This window comes from Oryctolagus cuniculus, chromosome 1 (assembly GCF_051225735.1).
Source record: "Oryctolagus cuniculus isolate XC-2025 breed Fujian yellow rabbit chromosome 1, ASM5122573v1, whole genome shotgun sequence".
NCBI classification, from domain to species: Eukaryota; Metazoa; Chordata; class Mammalia; order Lagomorpha; family Leporidae; genus Oryctolagus; species Oryctolagus cuniculus.
In genome coordinates, this window is record NC_142867.1 from 232,416,385 (window position 1) to 232,440,460 (window position 24,076).

The 24,076-nt window shown below is 53.3% G+C and overlaps 1 protein-coding gene across 10 annotated transcripts in view; it reads left to right on the forward strand.

Moving 5' to 3' along the window:
• Nucleotides 1–24,076, forward strand: part of NUP188 (nucleoporin 188) — a 52,510-nt gene that overhangs the window by 27,845 nt on the left and 589 nt on the right. For 3 of the 10 annotated variants that reach the window (XM_051838506.3, XM_070057642.2, XM_089320933.1), the window contains 32 exons: nt 502–591; nt 865–930; nt 2,125–2,244; nt 3,015–3,141; nt 5,816–5,968; nt 6,144–6,270; nt 6,558–6,645; nt 6,737–6,813; nt 7,431–7,545; nt 9,230–9,350; nt 9,468–9,534; nt 10,095–10,223; nt 10,536–10,675; nt 11,891–11,997; nt 12,946–13,152; nt 13,230–13,399; nt 13,741–13,810; nt 14,193–14,260; nt 14,690–14,885; nt 18,238–18,315; nt 18,917–19,002; nt 19,230–19,375; nt 19,647–19,828; nt 20,477–20,680; nt 20,812–20,904; nt 21,629–21,787; nt 22,031–22,168; nt 22,991–23,065; nt 23,154–23,387; nt 23,475–23,606; nt 23,752–23,825; nt 23,919–24,048. In XM_051838506.3, coding sequence (XP_051694466.3) covers nt 502–591; nt 865–930; nt 2,125–2,244; nt 3,015–3,141; nt 5,816–5,968; nt 6,144–6,270; nt 6,558–6,645; nt 6,737–6,813; nt 7,431–7,545; nt 9,230–9,350; nt 9,468–9,534; nt 10,095–10,223; nt 10,536–10,675; nt 11,891–11,997; nt 12,946–13,152; nt 13,230–13,399; nt 13,741–13,810; nt 14,193–14,260; nt 14,690–14,885; nt 18,238–18,315; nt 18,917–19,002; nt 19,230–19,375; nt 19,647–19,828; nt 20,477–20,680; nt 20,812–20,904; nt 21,629–21,787; nt 22,031–22,168; nt 22,991–23,065; nt 23,154–23,387; nt 23,475–23,606; nt 23,752–23,825; nt 23,919–24,048 — 3,969 coding nt within the window. Of the gene's footprint in view, nt 1–501; nt 592–864; nt 931–2,124; nt 2,245–3,014; nt 3,142–5,815; nt 5,969–6,143; nt 6,271–6,557; nt 6,646–6,736; nt 6,814–7,430; nt 7,546–9,229; nt 9,351–9,467; nt 9,535–10,094; nt 10,224–10,535; nt 10,676–11,890; nt 11,998–12,945; nt 13,153–13,229; nt 13,400–13,740; nt 13,811–14,192; nt 14,261–14,441; nt 14,590–14,689; nt 14,886–18,237; nt 18,316–18,916; nt 19,003–19,229; nt 19,376–19,646; nt 19,829–20,476; nt 20,681–20,811; nt 20,905–21,628; nt 21,788–22,030; nt 23,066–23,153; nt 23,388–23,474; nt 23,607–23,751; nt 23,826–23,918; nt 24,049–24,076 lie in introns of those variants that run through there. The other 7 variants (XM_051838508.3, XM_089320947.1, XR_016225798.1 and 4 more) reach the window with 6 other exon arrangements.

Genomic DNA, 24,076 nt, shown 5'->3' on the forward strand with positions numbered 1-24,076 from the left:
TGGGATTTGAGTGCTAGTGGCGATGTCATAACTGACACTCGGTGTGGGGGTTGGTGGTGGGGGAGGCTGTGTGTGTGCAGAGGTGAGGGTAATGGGAAGTCTCTGTACCTGCTACTCAGTTTTACTGTAGACCTAAAGCCATCCTGGAAAGTAGGCTGTTGGAAAGAAAGGAGAACACTCGGCCAGCAGGCCTCTGTGCCGGCCGGGTTGGTTTGTTTTGGTGGTGGTTCGGATGCTGCATCACTGACAGCACATCCTCTGGTGCTGGATTTGGTTTTCCTGTCCGCATTGTCACTGGCGCATTTTGAAAGTGCTTTTGATTTTACTCTCAAGTGTTGTGATATTTGGGGTTCTGGCCTTCTTTTTTCTTTGATCTTGTAAGTAAACTAGAAAAGTTATAAACCTTTGGATTCTCTTCCCATTTGTTCCCAAGGGTGACATTAGTGTGATGGGTTGTGCTGACTCTGTGTTCAGAATGACTTCCTCCTCCTTTGCTTGCAGTGCACCACCAGCACGGCGTGCATGTGTGTCTACGGACTTCTGTCTTTCGTTCTGACCTCTCTGGAGCTGCACACACTGGGCAATCAGCAGGTCAGTGTCTGGCTTTCGTGAGGCTGTCTTCACTGCCCAGCTTCGCTCCCAAGTCCCTCTGCTACCCCCACTGGTGCTGTTTACCTTGTTAACTCGTTCATTGCTGTTCATTTCCATGTAGTATTATGTAAGTGATATATGGTAATTGTAGAAAAACTGGGAAACTGTTGAAAAGCATGTTCCATTCTACACACACACATACACATAAAAATATAAAAAAGATAGACTGACTTAACCAGGGAAAATGAGCCATTTTCTCCCCTTCCCCAACAGGATGTAATTGATACAGCCTGTGAAGTCTTGGCAGACCCTTCTCTTCCAGAACTGTTCTGGGGAACAGTAAGTATGTTGGAGTGCCGTGCTGTGGCATTCCCTAGAGCAGAAGACTTGATCCAGCGTTACTTGTGATAAGATTTATTTATATATATTGTATTTATGTTTATATGTGTCTTCTCATTTAATCTTCAAGAAAGTCTGTGGTGAAAGGTGATGCTTAGAGATGTGATGTGCTTTGCCCAAGGTCACATGCCTGGAGAGAGACAGCCAGGAGCCACTTACATCTGACTTGAGTCTGTAACCCGAATCATTGACCCCTGTTAGCGGTGTGTTATCCAAGTCCTCTTTCACAGGAGCAGATTCCTGTGATTCTACAAGTATTATTAGAGAACTGTAACCACATCTTAGCAGTCATTAGTATCATAACTTACTAGAGTGAGAATCTGGCTTAGGAGAGAACCGTTTCTCACCAGTTCTTGGTCCTAGCATTGACAACAGCCTAAACTGAACTTTAAGGTCAGCCTGCGTGTGTTTCCCCTGTGCTACAGCGTGACCTGACTCCTGTGTGTCTCGCCCTTTTCCTGAGATGCTGTCCGATCTTGCAGAACCACAATGTCCTGAGAGGCGCTGGTGTAAAACCATCTTTGATTTGAGGATCTGCTGGTGGTGGTGGCTAAATGCTGACATGTTAGCTGTTTTCACTTTAGTGGAAAAGTAGTTTAAGGGTGCACTGTGTTGTGTTTTTTACCCACCATTTTCACTTTCTTTGAAAGGCAGACAGACAGGCAGGCCTTTATCCTTTGGTTCATTCCCCAAATACCCACAGTAGCCAATGCTGAATCATTCTGAAGCTAGGAGCCAGGGATTCCATCTGCATCTCCCAGGCAGGGACCCCAGTACTTGAGCCGTTGTCTGCTGCCTCCCAGGTGCTGCTACCAGGAAGCTGGTTGGACACAAAGCTGGGAAAGTAACCCCCTTTGATACGGGATGTGGTGTCTCAGGCAGCATCCTAACTGCTGTGCAGATGCCTGTCCCAGCAATGTTGTCTTCTTAGAGGAACGTGGCTGGGGGTCACTGGATAGACTAGCAGTGTCTTTTCAGGGCCTAACAACCAGTTGTTTATATTTCCACTGGAAAAGGATGTTAAAATCTTAAGTTATTAGGGAAAGAGAGTATCTGTAAAGGGAAGGATTGATTCTGGCTTGTTGGAGGATTGCGGGGCAGTTTGGACCGACAGTGATTTCTCTTCTACCACAGGAGCCAACCTCTGGTCTTGGGATCATTCTGGACAGCGTGTGTGGAATGTTTCCCCATCTCCTCTCCCCACTCCTGCAGTTACTCCGAGCTCTCGTATCAGGAAAATCCACTGCCAAAAAGGTAAATTCTTCAGTCAGATGCCCTGCAGAGAATACAAGATATTTTTTTGGAACTTTCATTAGGAATCTGTTTTGGTTTCCATCTTGAAATTATGTTATGGCAAGAGTTATTCCGAAGTTGAATGAGAGATGTCAAAAGTGGCATCTCAATTTCTTTTCTTTTTTTTAACTTGTTTTTATTTTATTGAAAGAGACACAGAAAAATCTTCCATCCACTAGTGCACTCCCCAGATGCCTGCAATAGCAGGACTTGGCCAAGCCAGGAGCCTGGGCCTCAATGCAGGTCTTGCACATAGGTAGCAGGGACCCGGGAACCTGAGCCATTACCTGGTTACCTGTTGCCTCCCAGGGTGAGATTAGCAGGAAGTGCTGAGTCAGCAGGACTGGGACTCGCACGCACGCAGCACAGCCTGGGACGCGGGTGTCCAGGTAGCTTCTCACTGCTGTTGCAGATGCGTCTCCCAGATGTCTAGCATCTGTAGCTGGAAGAGGACAGTGCGTGAGAGAACCAGCCGGCTGTCACTAAGTGATACAGGCATTTGTCACTGAAGTGGTAAGGACTGCACTGTTGAAGAGGCAGCTGTCTGGAGTGAGGTGGGCCTCAGTGCTGAGGACTTGGCAAGCAGGGCAGACGCAGCTCCCAGAGCCTCAGAGTTGGCTGTGCCACTCACGTAAGCTGCGCACACCTGCACACAGTCTGGCTGAGAGCGCAGGAGACCCACGGCGTCCTGCAGGGCGTGTGTGACCGAGTTTCTTCCCGTCCCGTGGCAGGTGTATAGTTTCTTGGATAAGATGTCTTTCTACAATGAACTTCATAAACACAAGCCCCATGACGTGATCTCCCATGAAGACGGAACTCTTTGGCGGAGACAAACGCCGAAACTCCTGTACCCGCTGGGTAAGACGGAGATCCCTGGTGCGGGAGCCCTGTCACCGCGTGCGCGGTTAGACCTCCCACCGCGTGCCAATGCTTTCGTGTCAGCTGCTTCCCTCTGCTGTGTGTGGATTCACGGATAAATGGCGTTTTTCTTTTTAATTAACTTTTATTTGTAATGTCACCGCATTATTGCCTAGAGGTGTATGTTTAAAACAGTCGTCTCTGCATTCCTGTCTCCCTCAGATAATGTTGAGAATTTCATGTGTGTCCTTGTATTTCTTCTCACAAACTCACTCTAGATTTGCTGTTTCTTCTAATGGCTCTGGCTTACTCTTTTTAGTAACGACATAATTATCCTTGACGTTTCGTAATTTTCACCTTTTTCCTACTAAAGGACATTTGGAATACCAGGGTCTTTTTTTGCCAGCACACATCGTATTGTATTGATTTCACACACTGTTATGTGCTGATTTTTTTTTTTTTTTTTAGCAGATAGTGTCCCCAACATGGGATTCTTGGGTAACACTGTGAGTACACAGTGTAAATTTTGACTAGGTGCCCATCAGCAGATGAGTAAGCAAAATGTGCTATATTCATACAATGGAATATTATTGAGCCTGAAAATAGGAAATTCAGATACGCGTCACAGTGTTAGTGAACTTGAAGACACTGTGCAGACTGAAGGAGCCAGTCAGGAAAGGGTGAGCTCCGTGTAAGCCTGCTCCCAGGAGGCACTGAGAGTAGTCAGACGGACGGAATGGAGTGGTGGTGGCCAGGAGCGGGGTGGGGAGAACGGGAGCCTCGCCGAGAGTGACAGTCGCACTTGAGGATGGAGAGCGTTCTGTGGCTGAAAGAGATTGTTGCTCCGTCGCGTGACTGCCTGCCTGCCGCACGACGACCTTAGAGATGGTTAAGTGTCGTGTGTGTGTATTTTACCACAACTTCTAAAACAAGGAAAAGCTTTTGGAATAGATAATGGCAAATTAAGTTCTAGGAAAGGGCCATACCATTTTGTCTCCCTCACCTCTGAGCCGTGTGCACTCCTTCTGCTCAAGGAGCACAGTCCCCGGGGCATAGCCTTACTCTCTTTGTTGTTATCCCCCCTCTTTTTTTTTCTTTTTTAAGATTTATTTGTTTATTTGAAAGAGTTACACAGAGAGAGAAGAGGCAGAGAGAGAGAGAGAGAGAGGTCTTCTCTCCGCTGGTTCACTCCCCAATTGGCTGCACTGTCCAGAGCTGTGCTGATCTGAAGCCAGAAGCCAGAAGCTTTTTCCAGGTCTCCCACGCGGGTGCAGGGGCCCAAGGACTTGGGCCATCTACTGCTTTCCCAGGCCATAGCAGAGAGCTGGATCGGAAGTGGAGCATCCTGGTCTTGAACCGGCGCCCATATGGGATGCCGGCACATCAGGCGAGGACATTAACCTGCTGTGCCACAGCGCCAGCCCCTGTTATTGTTGTTTATATTTGTTTTATTTGACAGCAAGAGTTACAGAGATTGAGAGAGATCTTTTCCATCTGCAGGTTCACTTCCTAAATGACCGCAACAGCCAGGACTGGGCCAGGCCAAAGCCAGGAACCTGAATCTCCACCCAGGTCTCCCATATGGATAGCAGGGGCCCAAGCACTCAGGCCATTTTCCACTGCTTTCCCAGGTGCATTAGTAGCAAACTGGATCAGAAGTGGAGCAGGAGCTAATGCTGTGGTACAGTGGGTAAAGCCGCGGCCTGCAGTGCTGGCATCCTATATGGGTGCTGGCCGGTTTAAGTTCTGGCTGCTCCAGATACGCCTGGGAAAGCAGCAGCAGATGTCCCAAGCACTGGGGCCCTTGCACCCATGTGGGAGACCCAGATGAAGTGCTCCTAGCTTTGGTTTTGCCCAGTCCTGGCCATTGTGGATGGAAGATTCTCTCTCTTTTTTTTTTTTTTTTTGACAGGCAGAGTGGACAGTGAGAGAGAGAGACAGAGAGAAAGGTCTTCTTTTTGCCGTTGGTTCACCCTCCAATGGCCGCTGCGGCCGGCGTGCTGCAGCCGGCGCACCGCGCTGATCCGATGGCAGGAGCCAGGTGCTTCTCCTGGTCTCCCATGGGGTGCAGGGCCCAAGCACTTGGGCCATCCTCCACTGCACTCCCGGGCCACAGCAGAGAGCTGGCCTGGAAGAGGGGCAACTGGGACAGAATCCGGCGCCCCGACCGGGACTAGAACCTGGTGTGCTGGCGCCGCAAGGCGGAGGATTAGCCTAGTGAGCCGTGGTGCCGGCGATTCTCTTTCTACCTCTGCCTCTCACTCTCTGTAACCCTGCCTTTTAAATACATAAATTATCTTAAAAAAGAAGAGGTGGAACAGCTGGAGCTCAAATTGGCACTCATGGGATGGCAGTGTGTTAGGTGGTGGTTTAACACCCTGGGCTGCAATGCTGTCCCCACGTCTCATGCTTGTACTCTGTGTCACTGTGATTTGCTGGGCGATCCAGGCACCAGCTCTCCCATAGGGTGGTGGTCTGTGGTTGTCATTGGAGTGGAAAGCTGTTCTCTGTCCTCACTTTCCCAAGTGACAGGGGAGTTTGTTTCAGTGGAAACAGCTGCAGGAGCGCTAGCTACTCAGAAGAGCCGCAAATCTCTGTGCTTAACTGGTGATGCCTGGTGGCGGAACCACTTCTTCCTCTGTCCTCAGCGTGGACTCTTCTCTTCCCTCCGCAGGCGGTCAGACCAACCTTCGCATACCTCAGGGCACGGTGGGCCAGGTGGTGCTGGATGACCGGGCTTACCTGGTGCGCTGGGAGTACTCCTACAGCAGCTGGACGCTCTTCACCTGCGAGATGGAGATGCTACTTCATGTCGTTTCAACCGCAGGTAGCGGCTCGGGGAGGCGCGATGCTGCTGAGAGGTGGGGCTTCTCTGAGGGCTGCCGGTAGAGAGCTTGAAGTTCAAGTTCGGAGCCATCAAGCTTGTGCTTTGTCTGGTTTAACTACTCAGTCTTCTTAAAGGAGGGGTTGCCATTAAGTCACAGGCCTGTCTTTCCCCTTAGATGTGATTCAGCACTGCCAGCGGGTCAAACCCATCATCGATCTGGTCCACAAGGTCATCAGTACTGACCTGTCCATAGCAGACTGTCTCCTGCCCATCACATCCCGCATCTACATGCTGCTGCAGCGGTGAGTTATGGCTAGGCCTTGGCAGAGCTTCCGTCCAGGTTCACTCCCCAAATGCCTGCAGTGACCAGAGTTGGGCCAGGGGGAAGCTGGAAACTGGGAGCTGGAGCTGGCTATGGAGCCCTGCACTGTGCTGTGGGATGCGTGGTCTTAACCACTAGGCTGAACGTCCCTCCCACCTTCTTCTCTTTTTATATCCTTGCTTGAGCAGGGACTTGAGAAGAAAGGACTGAAAGATACTTGAACCAATTATATTATTCATTTTATTGAGTAACCTGCCCTCCAACCAGGTTAACAACAGTGATCTCTCCCCCTGTGGATGTCATTGCTTCTTGTGTCAATTGCTTGACTGTCTTGGCTGCTCGGAATCCAGCAAAGGTGAGACACCAAGCCTTCCCAACAGCCAAGAAATGGAGCGCTTGGTGTGCACCTGAGGATGGGTGGACGTTTCCCTCTTCTCCCCTCCTAGGTCTGGACTGACCTTCGTCACACAGGCTTTCTGCCGTTTGTGGCCCACCCCGTCTCCAACATGAGCCAGATGATTAGGTGAGCCAGCTCCTAGGGCGGGTTGACCCTGTTCCCTCGTGAGGGCCATATACACTGAGCTGTAGCGTAGCTTTAAAGAAATTTCTACCGTGTGTTCTGTGCACTTCGGGCCTCTGACTAGAGTGTGCGTGGACAGGGTGGAGGAGGTGAGAGGACCTGGGCACAGAGAGCGCCCCTTCCCCAGGGCAGCATCGTGGCTTCGTCTTCAAAGCCGGAGGGAGAGCAGTCTCTTCCACTTGCAGCCACTTGAGGTGGGGGGAGTTTGCTTTCCGCCTGGGAACCAGATGTGTCTGGATCTGGGGAATCAGCCTCAGTCATCCTGTGCTGAGTACTCGATTCACCCCCAGAAGAGCGGCACCGCTTCATAGGCCCGTCTCGCTCTGTTCTCTCGCTTTTGAGACAGAGATGTGTCCCTGGTGTTCATTTGCTTTTTCTCTGTGACTTGTTGAGGTTGTACATCAGTAAAACATGTGACGTTTACTCTGTATGAAATGGCCTGGGTTGTAAGAATTCCTTTTAGAACTTGGCTGTTGTAGGCCTGAACCATCTAAGAGTGCTCTGTGATCAGTGTCTTGAAGGCGCCCCATCGTTCTCTCCTCGCTTCTCTGTCTTCTCAGTGCGGAGGGGATGAATGCCGGGGGGTATGGGAACCTCCTGATGAACAGCGAGCAGCCCCAGGGCGAGTATGGGGTCACGATCGCCTTTCTGCGCCTGGTCACCACCCTTGTCAAGGTACAGCTGGACCAGTTCTGGAATCTTCCTTGCCCTCTGTTACTGCTGTTACCTCATCTGTGGGCAGAACAGCCGTCCTGAAGTTAGAGTGACAGCTTGTACATACTGAGTACCTACTATGCACCAGTAGTCTCTGTGGTACTGCACATACCGAGTACCTGCTGTGCACCAGTAGTCTCTGTGGTACTGTACATACCGAGTACCTGCTGTGCACCAGTAGTCTCTGTGGTACTGTACATACCGAGTACCTGCTGTGCACCAGTAGTCTCTGTGGTACTGCACATACCGAGTACCCGCTGTGCACCAGTAGTCTCTGTGGTACTGCACATACCGAGTACCTGCTGTGCACCAGTAGTCTCTGTGGTACTGCACATACCGAGTACCCGCTGTGCACCAGTAGTCTCTGTGGTACTGTACATACCGAGTACCCGCTGCACTGAAGAACCGTATGGGTAATGCAGTAATTGTAAAGTAAGATATTTTGATCGTAAGCCAGGGTGATGTTTACATTTTATATCAGAGCCTGCCAAGTTTCTGTATACAACATTTCCTATTTAAGATACACTCTGACATATCCTTTTTTTTTTTTTTTTAATTAAAAAATTATTTATTTATTTGAAAGACAGAGTTACAGAGAGAGAGGGAGACACACACACATACATCTTACATCTGCTGGTTCACTCCCCAAATGGTCACAATGGCTAGGGCCGAAGCCAGGAGCCCAGAACTCCATCCAGGTCTCCCACCCGGATGGCAGGGTCCCAAGCACTTGGACCATTTTCTGCAGCTTTCCCAGACACATTAGCAGGGAGCTGGATCAAAAATGGAGCAGCCGGGACTTGAACCGGTGCTCATACAGGATGTTAGTGTTGCAGGCCGTGGTTTAAAGTACTGCACCACAACAACAGCCCCACTGATGTTTCCTATTCAATTCTTTGTTTTTCTTTGTTTGCTTTTTGTTTTTAGTTAGTTGTGACCATAAGCTGATCACATAATCCATTAGTGTGTCACAACTCAATTTGAAAAATACTAGAATAGAATTAAAAGTGAGGATTTTTGGAGGCAGATAGAATTAGCCATACGTTTCAGCTTACTACTTGCATAACTTTAGGCAAGTAAAGGTTCCTCAGAGCGTCTGTAACATAGGAATATGTGGGCCACACGCTGTGGGCTGAGAATCACCCATGAAAATCAGTACGCTTTGTGCCTGCAGAATCAGTGTTGCTTAAAAAGGTAGAAACAGTTGTATAAGGAGACAGATACATATGTTTACATTTAAATAAAGAGTCTGTTTTCTAAGCTTAGGAAACTAAAGTTAACAGGAGCTGTTGCGGTGACAGACGTTGGGTGTAAGAGCTCCTTTCTGGTGTCCATGAAGGGTTGAGGTTAGGGACAGCTGGTGATCATGACAGTGAGGCTGACGTCCTTAACTGCCACAACCCTGTGTCTTTTATGTTCCTTCTGTCTAGGGCTCACGTTCATTGCTCGTCTTCATGTAGGCGCCTTCTGTAGCCTTGTCTTTTTAGTTGCTTTTTCCATCCTAGGGAAACCCACAATTTTGGCTGAAGTAGGATATTTGTTTTCACTAGTGGTCAGGGTTTACCAGGTCTTTTGGACCTATCAGTGGTCTGGGGGTTAAATCTCTAGTGAATGGCAGAAGCCCTTACCGCGTGCTTTCTTGCAGGGGCAGCTTGGCAGTACGCAGAGCCAAGGGCTTGTGCCTTGTGTCATGTTTGTGCTCAAAGAGATGCTTCCCAGCTACCACAGGTGGCGCTATAACGCTCACGGCGTGAGGGAGCAGATCGGTAAGGCGGCGGGGACAGGCGGGACAGAGGAGGCCCGGGGCGTGTCTGGCTCCCTGGAGATCTCTCTCTCCTTTCTCGGGATAAGGCCACAGCATTCCTGTTTTTTCCGGGGTCCAGGTTGCCTGATCTTGGAGCTGATTCATGCGATACTGAACCTTTGCCACGAGACAGACCTGCACAGCAGGTAATGTGGAGGCGATTGCTGATGCCCACCAGGGAGACGCGCTTTTACAGAGCGAAGCCTCCCGTTTCTCCCGAGGGCTCACCTGGGCTGTGTCCCGAGTTCGGTGGTCTGAAACTTAAATTGCGATTTGCTGTCACATGGGCCTGGTTACCGCTCCTGTGGAGGCAGTGGGGATGAGACTGTGGTGTTGGACATTTGTGCGTTCACATTATTTACCATCCTCTTAGGAGCTCTGCAAAAGTGAGGCTTGTTCCTTGCGCAGAGTGCCTTCCCAAGTCTGCTTCCCAGGTGACGGGTGCTGACCGCCACATCTGAGTCTGGCTTGTCCTCCTGGCTTGGCACATTGCGTCTAAGGCTGAGTCGTGATTCATTTCAGTGTATATGAGCATTTGGATTTGCTTCTGGGGGTGGTCTTTAGTCTTGAAATCTAAGTCAGGACAGTGATGAGTGTGCCTTCACCTGGCACGTCAGCCGTGGCCTTGGTCAGGTTTACCGTAGCCTTTACTTCCAGGGATGAACTTGGCAGCTCCCTAATAACTCAGAACTCCTCTGTCTTGCAGTCATGCTCCCAGCCTGCAGTCTCTCTGCATCTGCAGTTTGGCCTACACAGAAGCGGGACAGACAGTCACCAACATCATGGGCATTGGCGTGGACACCATTGACATGGTGATGGCTGCTCAGCCCCGAAGGTAGGGCTCCCCTCTCCCTCTGATGTGGCTGCTGGTCTAAGAATTCTAGTGTAAGTTAACTGGCAGCGGTAGCTGCTTGAAGATGAGCATGTTCTTCCTAGGACTTAGGCTTTCTGTACGCCAGTGGCTGCTGTGTAGATGGCATATAGCCAGGGGACTTGAGTACTTCTCCTCCTGCCTAGTTCAGACTGGGGCCTCTTACAAAAGATGTTGGACTCTGGGGTTATTATGGAATCTAATTCCTGGGAACACACGTGTAGCAAATGAAGTCACGTTGTCTGAATCGACTTTGGTTTCCACTTGGCACCCTAGTGACGGGGCAGAGGGCCAGGGGCAGGGCCAGCTGCTGATGAAGACAGTGAAACTGGCGTTCTCCGTCACCAACAACGTTATTCGGCTGAAACCTCCTTCCAACGTGGTGTCCCCCCTGGAACAGGCTCTCACACAGCATGGTAGGTATTTCTTTTTCAGTCAGTCTCGTTTCTGGCCATAAACACACATTTTAGGCAGTGTATGTGAGCGTTGGTAGTACTTTCTGTTACCTCCTTGAGGGAACTTGGGAGTACCCAGCTCATGGCCTGCGTTCACTTCATCCCTGCCTCTGTTGACCACAACAGTAGAACAGAGATGGAGGGTCAGACTCAGACTGCCTTGCTAAATTCTGTCTGCAAGCAGCTGTGGCTGTGGGTGTCATTAACAACTCTCGTTTCTGTTTTCTCACCTGTGAAGTTGGGGATGGTGATAATATTGGCATTCTAAGATCACAGTAAAGATTAGATAGATTTCTCTGTGTAAAGATGTGGAGAAGTTTCTGGTCCCTATAAGTGGTGTGTGTTACCTATACGTGGTGTGTGTGACCTATACGTGGTGTGTGTCACCTGTAAGCGGTGTGTGTCACCTGTAAGTGGCGTGTGTCACCTGTAAGCGGCGTGTGTCACCTGTAAGCGGTATGTGTCACCTGTAAGTGGCGTGTGTCACCTGTAAGCGGTGTGTGTCACCTGTAAGTGGCGTGTGTCACCTGTAAGCGGCGTGTGTCATCTGTAAGTGGTGTGTGTCACCTGTAAGTGGTGTGTGTTACCTATTTGCTCACTTGAACCAATTACTTAATCTCTTTGGGATTCAGTTTCTTCATTTCTAAGTAGGTGTTTAGATGTCTAAGAATCTTTCTAGCACTATAATTTTGGGATTTTTATGACTTTGTATTTTAATGCAGTGCCTTTTTCTGTTTATTAAAAGTATGTACTTTGGGGTCAGGCATTTCGTACAGTGGTTAAGATACCTCTTTGAGGGCCGACGCTATGGCATAGTGGGTTAAGCCATGGGCTGCAGTGCCAGCATATCAGATGGGTGCCAGCTTGAGTCCCGGCCATTCCACTTACTATCCAGCTCCCTGCTAATGCACCTGGGAAAGCAGCAGAGGATGGCCCAAATGTTTGGGCCCCTGCACCCACATCGAGAAACCTGGAGGAAGCTCCTGGCTCAGCCCCAGCTGTTGTGGTCATCTGGTTCACTTCCCAAATGGCCGCAACATTGACTCTCAAATCCTGACTGTCCCTTTGCTCCTCGGTTCACTGTGGCCCTAGTCCTTAAGGGTGAATCCCCTCCCTGAGTGGACTTCTGGGAAGAGCGGCACCCCAGTATCTAACCTGTGTCCTGTGCGTCTTCAGGTGCTCATGGGAACAACCTCATTGCTGTGCTGGCCAAGTACATCTACCACAAACATGACCCTGCTCTGCCACGTCTTGCCATTCAGCTGCTGAAACGTCTGGCCACGGTAGGGCCCCACTGAGCAAGCAGGGCTCAGGAAGGCTTCCTTGTGCTTTAGATTTCTCAGGCCCTTGCCCACGAGAAGCTGCGGCTAACTCGGGTGTGTCTGACTATCAAAATGACGTAGCACCCGCCCACCCTGAACCATGTGTGTTTATAGAAGTGTTTTTCTCTTTTGATTTACAAAGGCATACATGTTCGTTATATTTACTTAAATGTTACAGATTAATATAACATAGCAAACTAAGGTACCTTGTGTTGCCTTGTTCCAAGAAGCCCCGCGGGCAGGTTGGTACACATTGCCCCCATCACTTTTTATCGGTGTGTGTATACTAAGTAAAGGTGCCTGGGTATGCACTGTTGCTCTTTACAAACGCGGGCTTCTGCTGTATGTGGCGTCCGCGACTGGCCCGCCTCACAGACTGCTGTGTTGCGGGCTTCCCAGGTGGCGTACTGGCGGCTGCCTCATTCCTCGTAGTGCTGGCTGGCTGCTGTGGAAGTAGTGCTGCTGACGTAGTTGAGCTGCTCTCTGTCTTCCAGCATAAGCAGTGCTGCATGGAACTTGGGAACTTTACATCTCCTAAGGGACAGGGATAGGTGGCATTCAACTTTTTATTAGATGTCTGCAGATTGCCCTCCAGAAGATATTGTCCGATACCAAGTTGTACATCCTTGCCATGATGGCTGCATCAGGTTTTTGATCTTGCCAGTCAGTCTAATACACAAAACAGTTTCTTGCTGAGTTTGTATTTATTTAACCGTGAGAGGAGTTGAGTGCCTTCTTACGTTGGTTGCTATGTCTGTGATGAATTTGGAGTACCTTGCGCTGCTCTTCAAGGTGATGTCCCTTTTCACGCAAAGCCTTGTGTCTGTCTGGAGCTCTGTCATCTTCTCTGCTCTCCAGTGTGGAGGCTTTTCTGAACCAGCTCTAAGGCTGTGTGTCGGTCCCCACCAGGTGGCGCCGATGTCCGTGTACGCGTGCCTGGGCAACGACGCAGCCGCCATTCGCGATGCCTTCCTGACGCGGCTGCAGAGCAGAGTGGAGGACATGCGCATCAAAGTCATGATCCTGGAGTTCCTCACGGTCGCAGTGGAGACTCAGCCGGGCCTCATCGAGCTGTTTCTCAGCCTGGAGGTGAAGGACGGCGGTGACGGCTCCAAGGTGAGGCCCCCCGCCGCTGCAGACGGGCTGGGGGTGGTCCCGGAGCGCGGCTGTGAACGCCCCCTCTCCCCTTGCAGGAGTTCAGCCTTGGGGTCTGGAGCTGCCTGCACTCGGTGCTGGAGCTGATTGACACCCAGCAGCAGGACCGGTACTGGTGCCCACCCCTGCTGCATCGTGCTGCTGTGGCCTTCCTGCACGCCCTGTGGCAGGACCGCCGGGACAGCGCCATGCTGGTCCTCAGAACCAAGTACGTCCCGCTCTGGGCATGGCCTCACTGTCCTCAGCTGCAGTGGTTGGGGTACCTCAGGGGTCTCCTAGGATGGTGCTCTGGCAACGTGCATGGAAGTGCATGTGGGGGAGTGTTACACTTCTTGAGATCTTGATGCCAGTAAGCATCCTCTCTAAGGTTCAGCTGTGTGTGTGTTCCTGCCTTCTCCTGACTGCATCAAAGCCCCCGCCCTTTTAAGATTTATTTATTTATTTAAAAGTCTGAGTTATACAGAGAGGAGAGGCAGAGAGAGAAAATCTTGCAAAGTGTAGACCATGGGAGAGCAAGAATCTGGTTTCCACAATGTGTTTTCCTCCTAGGCCCAAGTTTTGGGAAAATTTGACAAGCCCACTGTTTGGAACCCTGCCTCCTCCCTCGGAGACGTCTGAGGTGAGCCGCAGTGGTGGGCGGGCGGTTGCTGCCAGTCTCTGGGCGGAAAGGTTGGGCTGGGCTGCAGTGCAGAAAGTGGTACCTGCCCCAGTTACACCGGAGCGTTTTCTTCACCAGAAACTTCCTTCTCCGGGCAGGGCCTGCTTCCTTCCCCTTTGCTGTCTTGTTTTGGGAAGGTGGCCTGCCCTGTTCTGGGTGGATGGCTCCGGGCTTCTCCCCTGTCTTGGGGCCGTGTGGCCCTGATGCTCCTGCCTGTTCACATTCGATAGGGCGTGCACTTGCCTGTTCCCACGTCTTGGGGCCCTGCCCTCCTGCAGGGTGGGGGCCCCCGGGAAGAGGTTTCTGCGTGTGACTGCTGTCTGTTCTGCTCTCCCCTCCACAGCCCAGCGTCCTGGAGACCTGTGCCTTAATCATGAAGATAATTTGCTTGGAGATATACTATGTAGTTAAGTGAGTCCTCTCCCCGTGTGAGATTTTCAGTAAAGGTTGGGGGTGGGGGAGATGGTAGTGGCCTACCACTGGGTGTGTGGCTGTGAGCCAGGGCAGAGGAGAGAGTTGGTTTGGAGCCATTTATGGAGGGCCAGTGAGCCGTGTCCCTGGCCAGTCCACTGATGGCATTTATAATTGTCAGAAAGAGTTATGGTGGCGCAAGCTCCATGTGACCGGGATTTCATGGCGGAGGAATCCTGGAAAGGCCTCAGCCTAACCCATTATGTTGAGCGAGAAGTGTGACCCCCACACCCTGGAGGTGATCCGGAGCCGTCTGCCTTTAAGCCCATGTGAGGTGGTTCTCCCTGCCTCAGCAAGGGTCTGTGCCCGTCAGATTCCCAGCTGCTGTCATGTCTTACCTGGGGGTTTTGTTTCTTCTTGACATCACAGGGGTTCCTTAGACCAGTCATTAAAAGATATACTCAAGAAGTTTGCCGGTGAGGAACGCTTTGCCTACTGGTCAGGGTACGTCAAGTCCTTGGCGGTTCACACGGCAGAGACGGAGGGCAGCAGCTGCACCTGCTTCCTGGAGTACCAGATGCTGGTGTCTGCCTGGCGGATGCTGCTCATCATCGCCACCAGTCACGTAAGCCTCCCCTCGGGCGAGTCTGCAGCTTGGGGTCTTAGCAGTGACGTGGTGAGATGCCTGCCAGATATGCCTTGAGATAAAGAACCAGGATTTGCCCTGAGAGCCAAAATGTTACTGATTCTGTGTCAAGAGGTTGGGCTTATCTGGGGTGTTTGAAGGGTGTTGGCTCCAACAAGAGATGTAATTTAAAATCCCGCGGACACCCACGACGGCCTCCTTAGCAACCTTTGGGCCTTGGACGTCTGAGGTGCACTCTCACTTCGCCTGCCACTCACGCAGCTGCCTGCTTGGCTTGCAGTGTGTGCCCCGTAGCTACAAGACAGCATTGTTTTCATTGGTTTTGGCCACTGCACTTCCAGGTCTTTGAGAAGAACAGGGCCATGGTCTCAACGCCACTGTGTGTCTGCTGAGAGTAGAAAAGAGAGAAAGCTATACCATTTGGGAAGAGTGTGCATTCTTGCTGGCATTTTGGGTGGTTTGCCACCATCGTGCTGGGTTGTAAGAACTTGGCGTCAACTGCTCTTCCTTGGGGGATCCAGTTCAATGTCTTGACTTTGCTAACAACTTCAGCTCGGTAGGTCCTCCGTGTTCCAGGCAGCTCTTCCTCCCCACCCCTCCACGCCCCAGAAATCTTTCATTTAAAAAATTCAAACTTCATGCTTTTCATAAATACAACTTTAGGGATATAGTGATTCCTCCCACCACACCCACCTTCCCACCCACACTCCCACCCCTCTTCCTCCTCTGTCCCCTATTTGCAGTCTTATTTTTTACTAAGATCCATTTTCAATTCAGTTAACTCAAAGTAAATAATTAACTCTAAGTAAAGAGTTCAACAGAGTTTATGAAAAACTCTTCTGCAGCAGTTGAGACAAGGGCTGTTCAAAGTCATTGCATCTCGAAGTGTTGATTTCACTTCTGTAGATAGATTACCTTTTAGGTGTTCTATTAGTTATCACAGATCAGGGAGAACATAGGGGATTTGTCCTTTAGGGGCTGGCTTATTTCACTAAGTATGATGTTTTCCAGTTTAATTCATTTTGTTGTAAACAATAGCATTTCTTTTTTTTTTTTTAATTGCTGTTTAGAATTCCATGGTGTACATATCCCATAATTTATTTTATTTTATTTTATTTATTTATTTGACAGGTAGAGTTATAGACAGAGACAGACAGAGAGAAAGGTCTTCCATCCGATGGTTCACCCCCCAAATGGTCACAATGGCCAGAGCTGTGCTGATCCGAATCCAGGAGCCAGGTGCCTCTTCCTGGTCTCCCATGTGGGTGCAGGGGCCCAAGCACTTGGGTCATCCTCCACTGCCCTCCTGGGCCACAGCAGAGAGCTGGACAGGAAGAGGAGCAACCGGAACTACAACCCCGTGCTGTGCCCATAATTTCTTTATCCAGTCTTCAGTTGATGGACATTTAGGTTGATATTTTAGCTATTGTGCATTGAGCTGCAGTAAACATGTAACTCTTTCATATGCAGATTTCATTTCTCTTGGGTAAATTCCCAGGAGTGGGATGGCTGGGTCATATGGTAGATATGTATCCAGATTTCTGAGGTGTCTCCATACTGTCTTCCACAGTTGCTGTACCATTTTACATCCCCACCAACAGTGGATTGGGATAGCTTTTCCTCACTTCCTCGCCAGCATTTGTTGTTTGTTACAGATTTCTGTATGAAAGTCATTCTACTGGGGTTGAGGTGAAACCTTACTGTGGTTTTGATGTGCATTTCCCTGATGGCTAGTGATCCTGAACATTTTTTCACGTCTCTGTTGGCCATTTGGATTTCTTCTTTTGAAAAATGCCTGCTTAAGTCCTTTGCCCATTTCTTCACTGGGTTGTTTGCTTTGTTGTTGAAGTTCTTGGTTTCTTTATATGTTCTGGTTATTAATCCTTCATCAGTTGCATATTTTGCAAGTATTTTCTCCCATTCTGTCGGTTGCCTCTTCACTTTTCTGAGTGCTTCTTCTGCAGTGCAGAGGCCTCTCAATTTGATGTCATCCCATTTGTCAGTTTCGACTTTGGTTGCCTGTGTCTCTGGAGTCTTTTCCAAGAACTCTTTGCCAATGTCTTGCAGGGTTTCCTCAATGTTTTCTAATAATTTGATGGTGTGGGGTCTTAGATTTAGGTCTCGAGTCTGTGTTGAGTGGATTTTGTGTGAGGTGTGAGGTAGGGGTCCTGCTCCACACTTCTGCATGTGGAGATCCAGCCTTCCCAGCACCGTTTGTGGAAGAGACGTCCTTGCTCCAGGGGCTGATTTTAGCTTTTTTGTAAAAGACAAGTTGGTTGTAGATCCAGGCGTCTCTTAATACCTTCTGTGAGACTGTCCAGACTGCTCCCACACTCAATGCACGGAACCTCGAAGGCGTGGGTGAGTGCACAGTCTCGCACTTAATAGACTCCTCAGGGTGTAAACTGTGTCACCTGCTTCAGAGGCACTTCAGGCAGCTTCTTGAGTTGTGACTCAGGAACTCCCACCATTCTCTTTCCCCTAGGAAATCTAGCTGGTTAAATCCAGAATATTATTCATTCATTCATTCATTCATTCAATGACATTTGGTGTGGTGGTTATGGTGCCCATGCTTCATATTGGAGTGCCTGGTACGAGCCCTGGCTCTGGTTCCGATCCAGCTTTGCTAATGTGCACCCTGGGAGGGCAGCTCACGATAGCTCCCGTGTTTGGGGCCTGGCTTCAAGCTGGCCTAGCCCTGGGTTAATGCAGGCGTTGGGAGTGAGCCAACAGTGGGAATCTCTTTCTCTCCTTCAAGTAATCATAGGTTTCGTCTTGTGGAGAGTAGCCTGTGAGGGAGGTGCATTGCAAACAAAGTCACAGTTAAAAACTACGGTTTCAAATTGTGAAACTACTTGTTTCAAATCCAGACGCTGTGCAGGGAACATGTCAGACAGGAGCAGGCAGCCAGAGAAACCCTCTCAGACGGAGGGGAGTCCCATCTAATACTTGTGTGGGAAGAAGCATTCCAGGGGAGAGTCACAGAGGAGGTGGAATTGCAGGCCCAGAGGCCCAGAGGTGGAAGAGAGCAGGGTGTGTTCAGGAGGGAGGAAGGAGGGGTGTCAGAAGAGGCAGGAGCCAGTAGGACAGGATCTCGGGGTCCTGGGCAGGTTGCACAGGTGGGCTTGCATTTCCCAGGCGCTGGGAAGCCTTTGAAGGGTCCACACAGAGGGAGGACCCAGAGGTGGACCTGACCAGGCCTTTGATGGACAGAGAAATAGCAGAGTCTCCAGTCCCATTTCAATTAGGGAGACAGCCAGTGCCCCTGAATTGCTTGGCTTCTGAAGTCTGGGAAATTGTCCCAACTAAACTTTCCTCTTTTGCTTTGCAGGCAGACATAATGCATCTGACCGACTCTGGAGTGCGTCGCCAGCTCTTTCTGGACGTGCTCAATGGCACTAAAGCCTTAGTAAGTGCGTCCGTCCCTGTGAGCTCTCTGCCGGAGGAGAGCACGAGGCCGACGGTGCCCTGTGCCCGGCGCCCAGCCTTCCCACTGTCTGCCTACAGGCAGCCATCCTTTTAGCTCCAGTCGGGGACGGGGGCTTTGTTCTGCCAAGGGCCTCTTGGATTTTTTTTTTTTTTTTTTTTTTTAAATTAAATCCATCTGCTGGTTTACTCCCCAGACAGCCACAGCGGCCAGAGCTGGACTGATTTGAAACCTGGAGCTAAGAGCTTCTTCCAGGTCTCCCATGTGGGTGCAGAGGCCCAAGGACTTGGGCCATCTTTCACTGCTTTCCCAGGCCATAGTAGCTGGATTGGAAGTGGAGTAGCCGGGACTCAAACTGGCGCCCATGTGGGATGCCGGCACTGCAGGTGGCGACTTACCCGCTACACCCCAGTGCTGGCCGCCTCTTGGATATCTGTAACATCATCATTCACAGGCCATACAGAATCGTCAGTGTAAACATTAGCCTGCTATAGATGGATTGGATTTTGAGTCCTACCTGCAGTTGCCTCGGCAGGGCCAGATGTTCCCCACCGCTGCCCTAACTCGTCTGCCGTCCCCCCAGCTCCTGGTTCCAGCTTCGGTGAACTGCCTGCGCCTCGGCTCCATGATGTGCACCCTGCTGCTCATCCTCCTGCGCCAGTGGAAGAGGTGAGCCTCGCGCCAGGAGAGGCGGCTGAAGCCAGCGCTGCCCCAGTCCTTGCTTACCGCGTGGTCTGGAGCTTTGCCTTTCCCGGGGGAGGAGGTGGCTGTGAAGTGTGCGAGCTTCGATGGAGGAGAGGGGAGCAGAGCGCACACACGGGCCAGGGCTCACTGGGGCGTCCCGGGTGCAGCAGGGCGTGTTGCTCCCCACCTCAGCCCCCCTGACTTTGTCTTAGCGAGCTAGGTCCTGTGGATGGAATCCTCGGGCCCTTGACGGAGGTCCTGGAGGGAGTGCTGCAGGCAGATCCGCGGCTGATGGAGAAGACCAAGGCCAAGGTGTTCTCCGCGTTCATCACCGCGCTGCAGATGAAGGAGATGCGCGGTGAGGGTTAGCGGGGGCCGCGGCGGCAGCCAGCCTGGTGGGCCTCCTCTAGCGGGGGCCACATGGGTATCCTGTGACTTGGGAGTTTTCAGTCTTGGGATTCCTGCCTCAAGAAGGCTCATTTGCCCCCCACCCCAGCCCGTTTCCTCCTGCAACACGGGGCAGTGACCTGTGCACCTGCTGTAGTTCCGTCTCTGGCTGGAAAGGAAGCCTTGCTGTGCGACGGGAGGTGACCTGTGCGCTGACAGTGCCCTCCCCGTCTGCTCTGCAGTCAGTGACATCCCCCAGTACTCCCAGCTGGTGCTGAGCGTCTGTGAGACCCTCCAGGACGAGGTGATCGCCCTCCTCGACCAGACCCGCCACAGCCTGGCCGCAGGCAGTGCCACAGAAGACAAGGACAGCATGGAGACCGACGACTGCTCTCGGCCCCGGCACAAGGACCAGCGTGACGGGGTGAGCGCGCGTGTCCCCGCAGACCGGCCGCCCTCTGTGTCTGGCCCTGGGGTGACCCCTGAGCGGGGGAGCTAAGTCACTTCACAGCCTCGGAGCAGGTGTTGGTGGAGACTGGGGAGGAAATGCCCCCAGGACAGGCACAGGGAGACAGGCTAGGATCTCGCAGGATCTTGTGACTTGGGGAGGAACAGGGGCCGTTTCAGTGGTGACTTAGGGGTCGGTAGAGGCGGCAGCTACAGGAGGAGCTGAGCAGCTTCCCTGGGGGTCGGGATCAGAGGAGGCTGCACTCCTGGGGACTGGATGGGTGAACGTGTGCGCTAGGGTCCAGGGCCGTGGTCGGAACTGAGCAGGTGCCGCTGGTCTAAGGGCAGCTTGGGGAGTGCGGTTGCAGTTCTGCAGCGTGAGCTGAGGCCACTCAGATTCCACATGCAGGATTGGGCAGTGTCCAGATGCAGACAGACGGCACTGCCGACGCTTGAAGGCGGAGCGGGGGGAGTGGGAGTGGGAGACAGAGGCAGCTCCTGGTCGTGTAGCGCATGCTCACTCTGGGAGAGAGCTGCTGAGAGGTGACCACAGGGGTCTTGGGCAGCCAGGCCAGAGTGACCCTCCTCCTTCCCTCCTTCACCCACGTGCACTCCTTGGTTCCAGCAGGTGTGTGTGCTGGGTCTGCACCTGGCCAAGGAACTGTGTGAGGTGGATGAGGACGGGGACTCCTGGCTGCAGGTGACGCGCAGGCTCCCCGTCCTGCCCACCCTCCTCACCACCCTGGAGGTGAGCCTGCGCATGAAGCAGAACCTGCACTTCACAGAGGCTTCCTTGCACCTGCTCCTCACCCTGGCTCGCACTCAGCAGGTAGGCGGCGGCCTGAGGGCAGGAGGAACCTGCCCAGGAGCTCCCCCGTCTCTGGGCCAGGTGGCTGCAGACTGCTTCGTGGGGAGGGAGGGGTCGGGGTCAGGCTCCGTCTTACTCTCGTTCCCTCCCAGGGAGCCGCAGCAGTGGCTGGAGCTGGCATCACGCAGAGCATTTGTTTGCCTCTCCTGAGTGTGTACCAGCTCAGCACGAATGGCTCGGGCCAGGTGAGTGCCGGTCACTCGAGACGCTCTTGGCCTGACCGTCTGTGTTCCCCCACCCGGGTGCCTCCATCTGCCCTCCAAGTTGCTGTTCTCTGCGTGGCTTGTTGAGTGCCCTTCGTCCCAGTCCCTAGCAGGTGTCTTGTAAGAGAAACGTGGTTCCTAACAGGACCTGCTGTTCACCCTGCACCGGCTTTGAGAAAGGTTCTTCCTGTTCCAGGCATAGGGGTGCCCACCAGACTGCAGACAGGTCCCCAGGGCCAGGCTTCAGCCAGGGCAGCTGTTGTCTCTGCTTCCTCCCAAGGGCACCGTGTGTAACCATGACTCCTCCGCCACCGCACCCCGGCATGGCCAGGAGAAGGGCCGGGGCGGCAGGAGCTCGGTGCAACCTCAGCACCCAGCACTCTGGAGCCTTGCTTCCTTTATTCAACAGGCAGCTCCGCATCCCAGGAGCGGGCGTCACTCGAACCCCTCATGTGCGTCCGAGGGAAGTGTTTGGTCTTGCAGCCCAGTCTCCCTGTAGAGGAAACGTGGGCGGGCCAGAGCAGGGCAGACACGCCCAGGTTCACACAGCTGGTTAGTGCAGGCCTGAGTCTGGAACCCAGGGTCCTGCGTCCACTGGCGTTGGACCACTTCTGGCCCTGCTGTGTGCCAGCAGTAGCTGTGCGTGATCCAGGTGTTCTCCCAGCAGCTGGGCACCGTGGCCTGAGCTTGCTGCTGTTTGTCCTAGGCACCCAGCGCCTCTCGGAAGTCACTGGATGCCCCCTCCTGGCCGGGGGTCTATCGCCTGTCCATGTCTTTGATGGAGCGACTGCTTAAGACTCTGCGCTACAACTTCCTGACGGAGGCTCTGGACTTTGTAGGTGTCCACCAGGAGCGGACCTTGCAGGTGAGGGGCTGCCAGCCTCCCGGGCTCAGGGCTCAGGGTGAGACGCAGCCATCCAGGGGCGTGGTGGGCGTGGCCTCGCTGCGGGCTGGCGTGCTGGTTGTGGTGCCTTCACGCTGAGGTGCCCTGACACTGCTGGCTGTCAGGGATGCCCAGCAAGGGGCTGGTGCAGGTCAGCTCAGACCGAAAGCTCGTGCTGCCAGGCCCTGAGCCCTCCCCTCCTTCCCTGGCGTCCTCTGCTCCCAGTGCCTCAATGCAGTAAGGACGGTGCAGAGCCTGGCCTGCCTGGAGGAGGCGGACCACACCGTGGGCTTCATCCTGCAGCTGTCCAGCTTCATGAAGGAGTGGCACTTCCACCTGCCGCAGCTTATGCGTGACGTCCAGGTGGGCTCTCGGATGCGGCTTGTTCAAGGGGCCGGGAGGCGGTGGGTGCTCCCAGGGCCCCTCTAGTGAACTGCAGGCCATTCCTGGACTGTGGGTCTTTGGCTTGGGGCACACAGGATTTGGTTTCTTGCTGTTGCTTTCTTGTTCTCCTCTGGCTGGACTCCCCCCACAGTGCAGGGCAGCTGGGTCGCTTCTGAACAGGGGCCGTGTTGGCCAGACCTGGACTCAGACCTGAGGAACAGGTCTGGGGCGGGACTCCGAGCAGGAAGAGGACAGGGCCTTCCGGCACTTGCTGGCTGTGGGAGGCTGGCCAGGTCACTGCTGCTCTCTGAGCCTTTGTTCCTTGGTAAAATGGGGGCGGTGGTCTCTGCTCCCTCAGTCCAGGGAGCCAGTCCTGCCTTGAACCCTGGTGCCGGGGTCTGCAGAGGGGCTGTCAGCTAGCACGGAGGTGGCCTGGGGCACGGAGGGGCTGAGAGATGTGTGTCCCTTCAGTCTCCTTGGTTGACTGTGTCTGCAGCCAGAGAATCCTACACACACGTGTGTGCACACACGCACACGCACACCCCTGCCCCCGCGTGTGTCCTAGGTAAACCTCGGCTGCCTGTGTCACACACACACACACACACACCCACACCCCTGCTCCCCGCGTGTCCTAGGTAAACCTTGGCTGCCTGTGTCACACACACACACACACACACACACACACCCCTGCCCCCACGTGTGTCCTAGGTAAACCTCGGCTGCCTGTGTCACACACACACCTGCCCCCGTGTCCTAGACCCCTGCCCCCCGTGTCCTAGACCCCTGCCCACCGTGTCCTAGGTAAACCTCGGCTACCTGTGCCAGGCCTGCACTTCGCTCCTGCACAGCCGCAAGATGCTGCAGCACTACCTGCAGGTAACAGCACACCACCCCCCTCCCGCCCCCGTCGTCTCCTGGGTGCCTCCCCTGGCTCGCTGGGCTCTGACCACTTCTTTCTCCCCAGAACAAAAATGGGGATGGCATTCCCCCGGCTGTTGCTCCCCGAGTGCAGCGGCCACCCACTGCCTCCACTGCTGCCCCCTCGTGCCCCTTGTCCAAGCAGCCCGCCGCCGACACAGAGGCCACGGAGCAGCGGGCGCTGCACACGGTCCAGTACGGCCTCCTCAAGATCCTCAGCAGGACGCTGGCGGCCCTGCGCCACTTCACCCCCGACGTCTGCCAGATCCTGCTGGACCAGGTGCTGGCCCGCGCGTGGACGGCGCTGCTGCGCTCCGCGGGGTCCCGGCACCCAGCCAGCTGCTAGAGTGGCTGTTCTTTCTCACAGTCGCTGGATCTTGCGGAGTACAACTTCCTGTTCGCCCTGAGTTTCACCACTCCCACCTTCGACTCCGAAGTGGCCCCCTCCTTCGGGACCCTTCTGGCCACGGTGAACGTGGCCCTCAACATGCTGGGGGAGGTGAGCTGGGAGCTGTCGCCGCCCCCCGCCCGCTCCCTCCGTGGCTTGGGCCTGCTCGTGAGGGCTGGTGAGGGGCTGCGGTGGGCTGCACTCGGGCAGCGGCCGGCGCTGTGCTGTGATTCACTGCTGGCTTGTCTTCCTCCAGCTGGACAAGAAGAAGGAGCCCCTCCCCCAGGCCGTGGGGCTCAGCACACAGGCAGAGGGGACCAGGACGTTAAAGTAAGGCCGCCTGGGGGACTCGGAACGGGCGGGGGCGCCCTGGGCGCTCGCCTGCTCCCAGCAGCGCCGCCCTCTAACGGCACTGTTCCCCAGGTCCCTCCTGGTGTTCACCATGGAGAACTGCTTCTACCTGCTCATCTCCCAGGCAGTGCGGTACCTGCGGGACCCGGCTGTGCACCCTCGGGACAAGCAGCGCATGAAGCAGGAGCTCAGCTCCGAGCTGGTATGGGTGGGCCGGCCGGAGGGCTGGG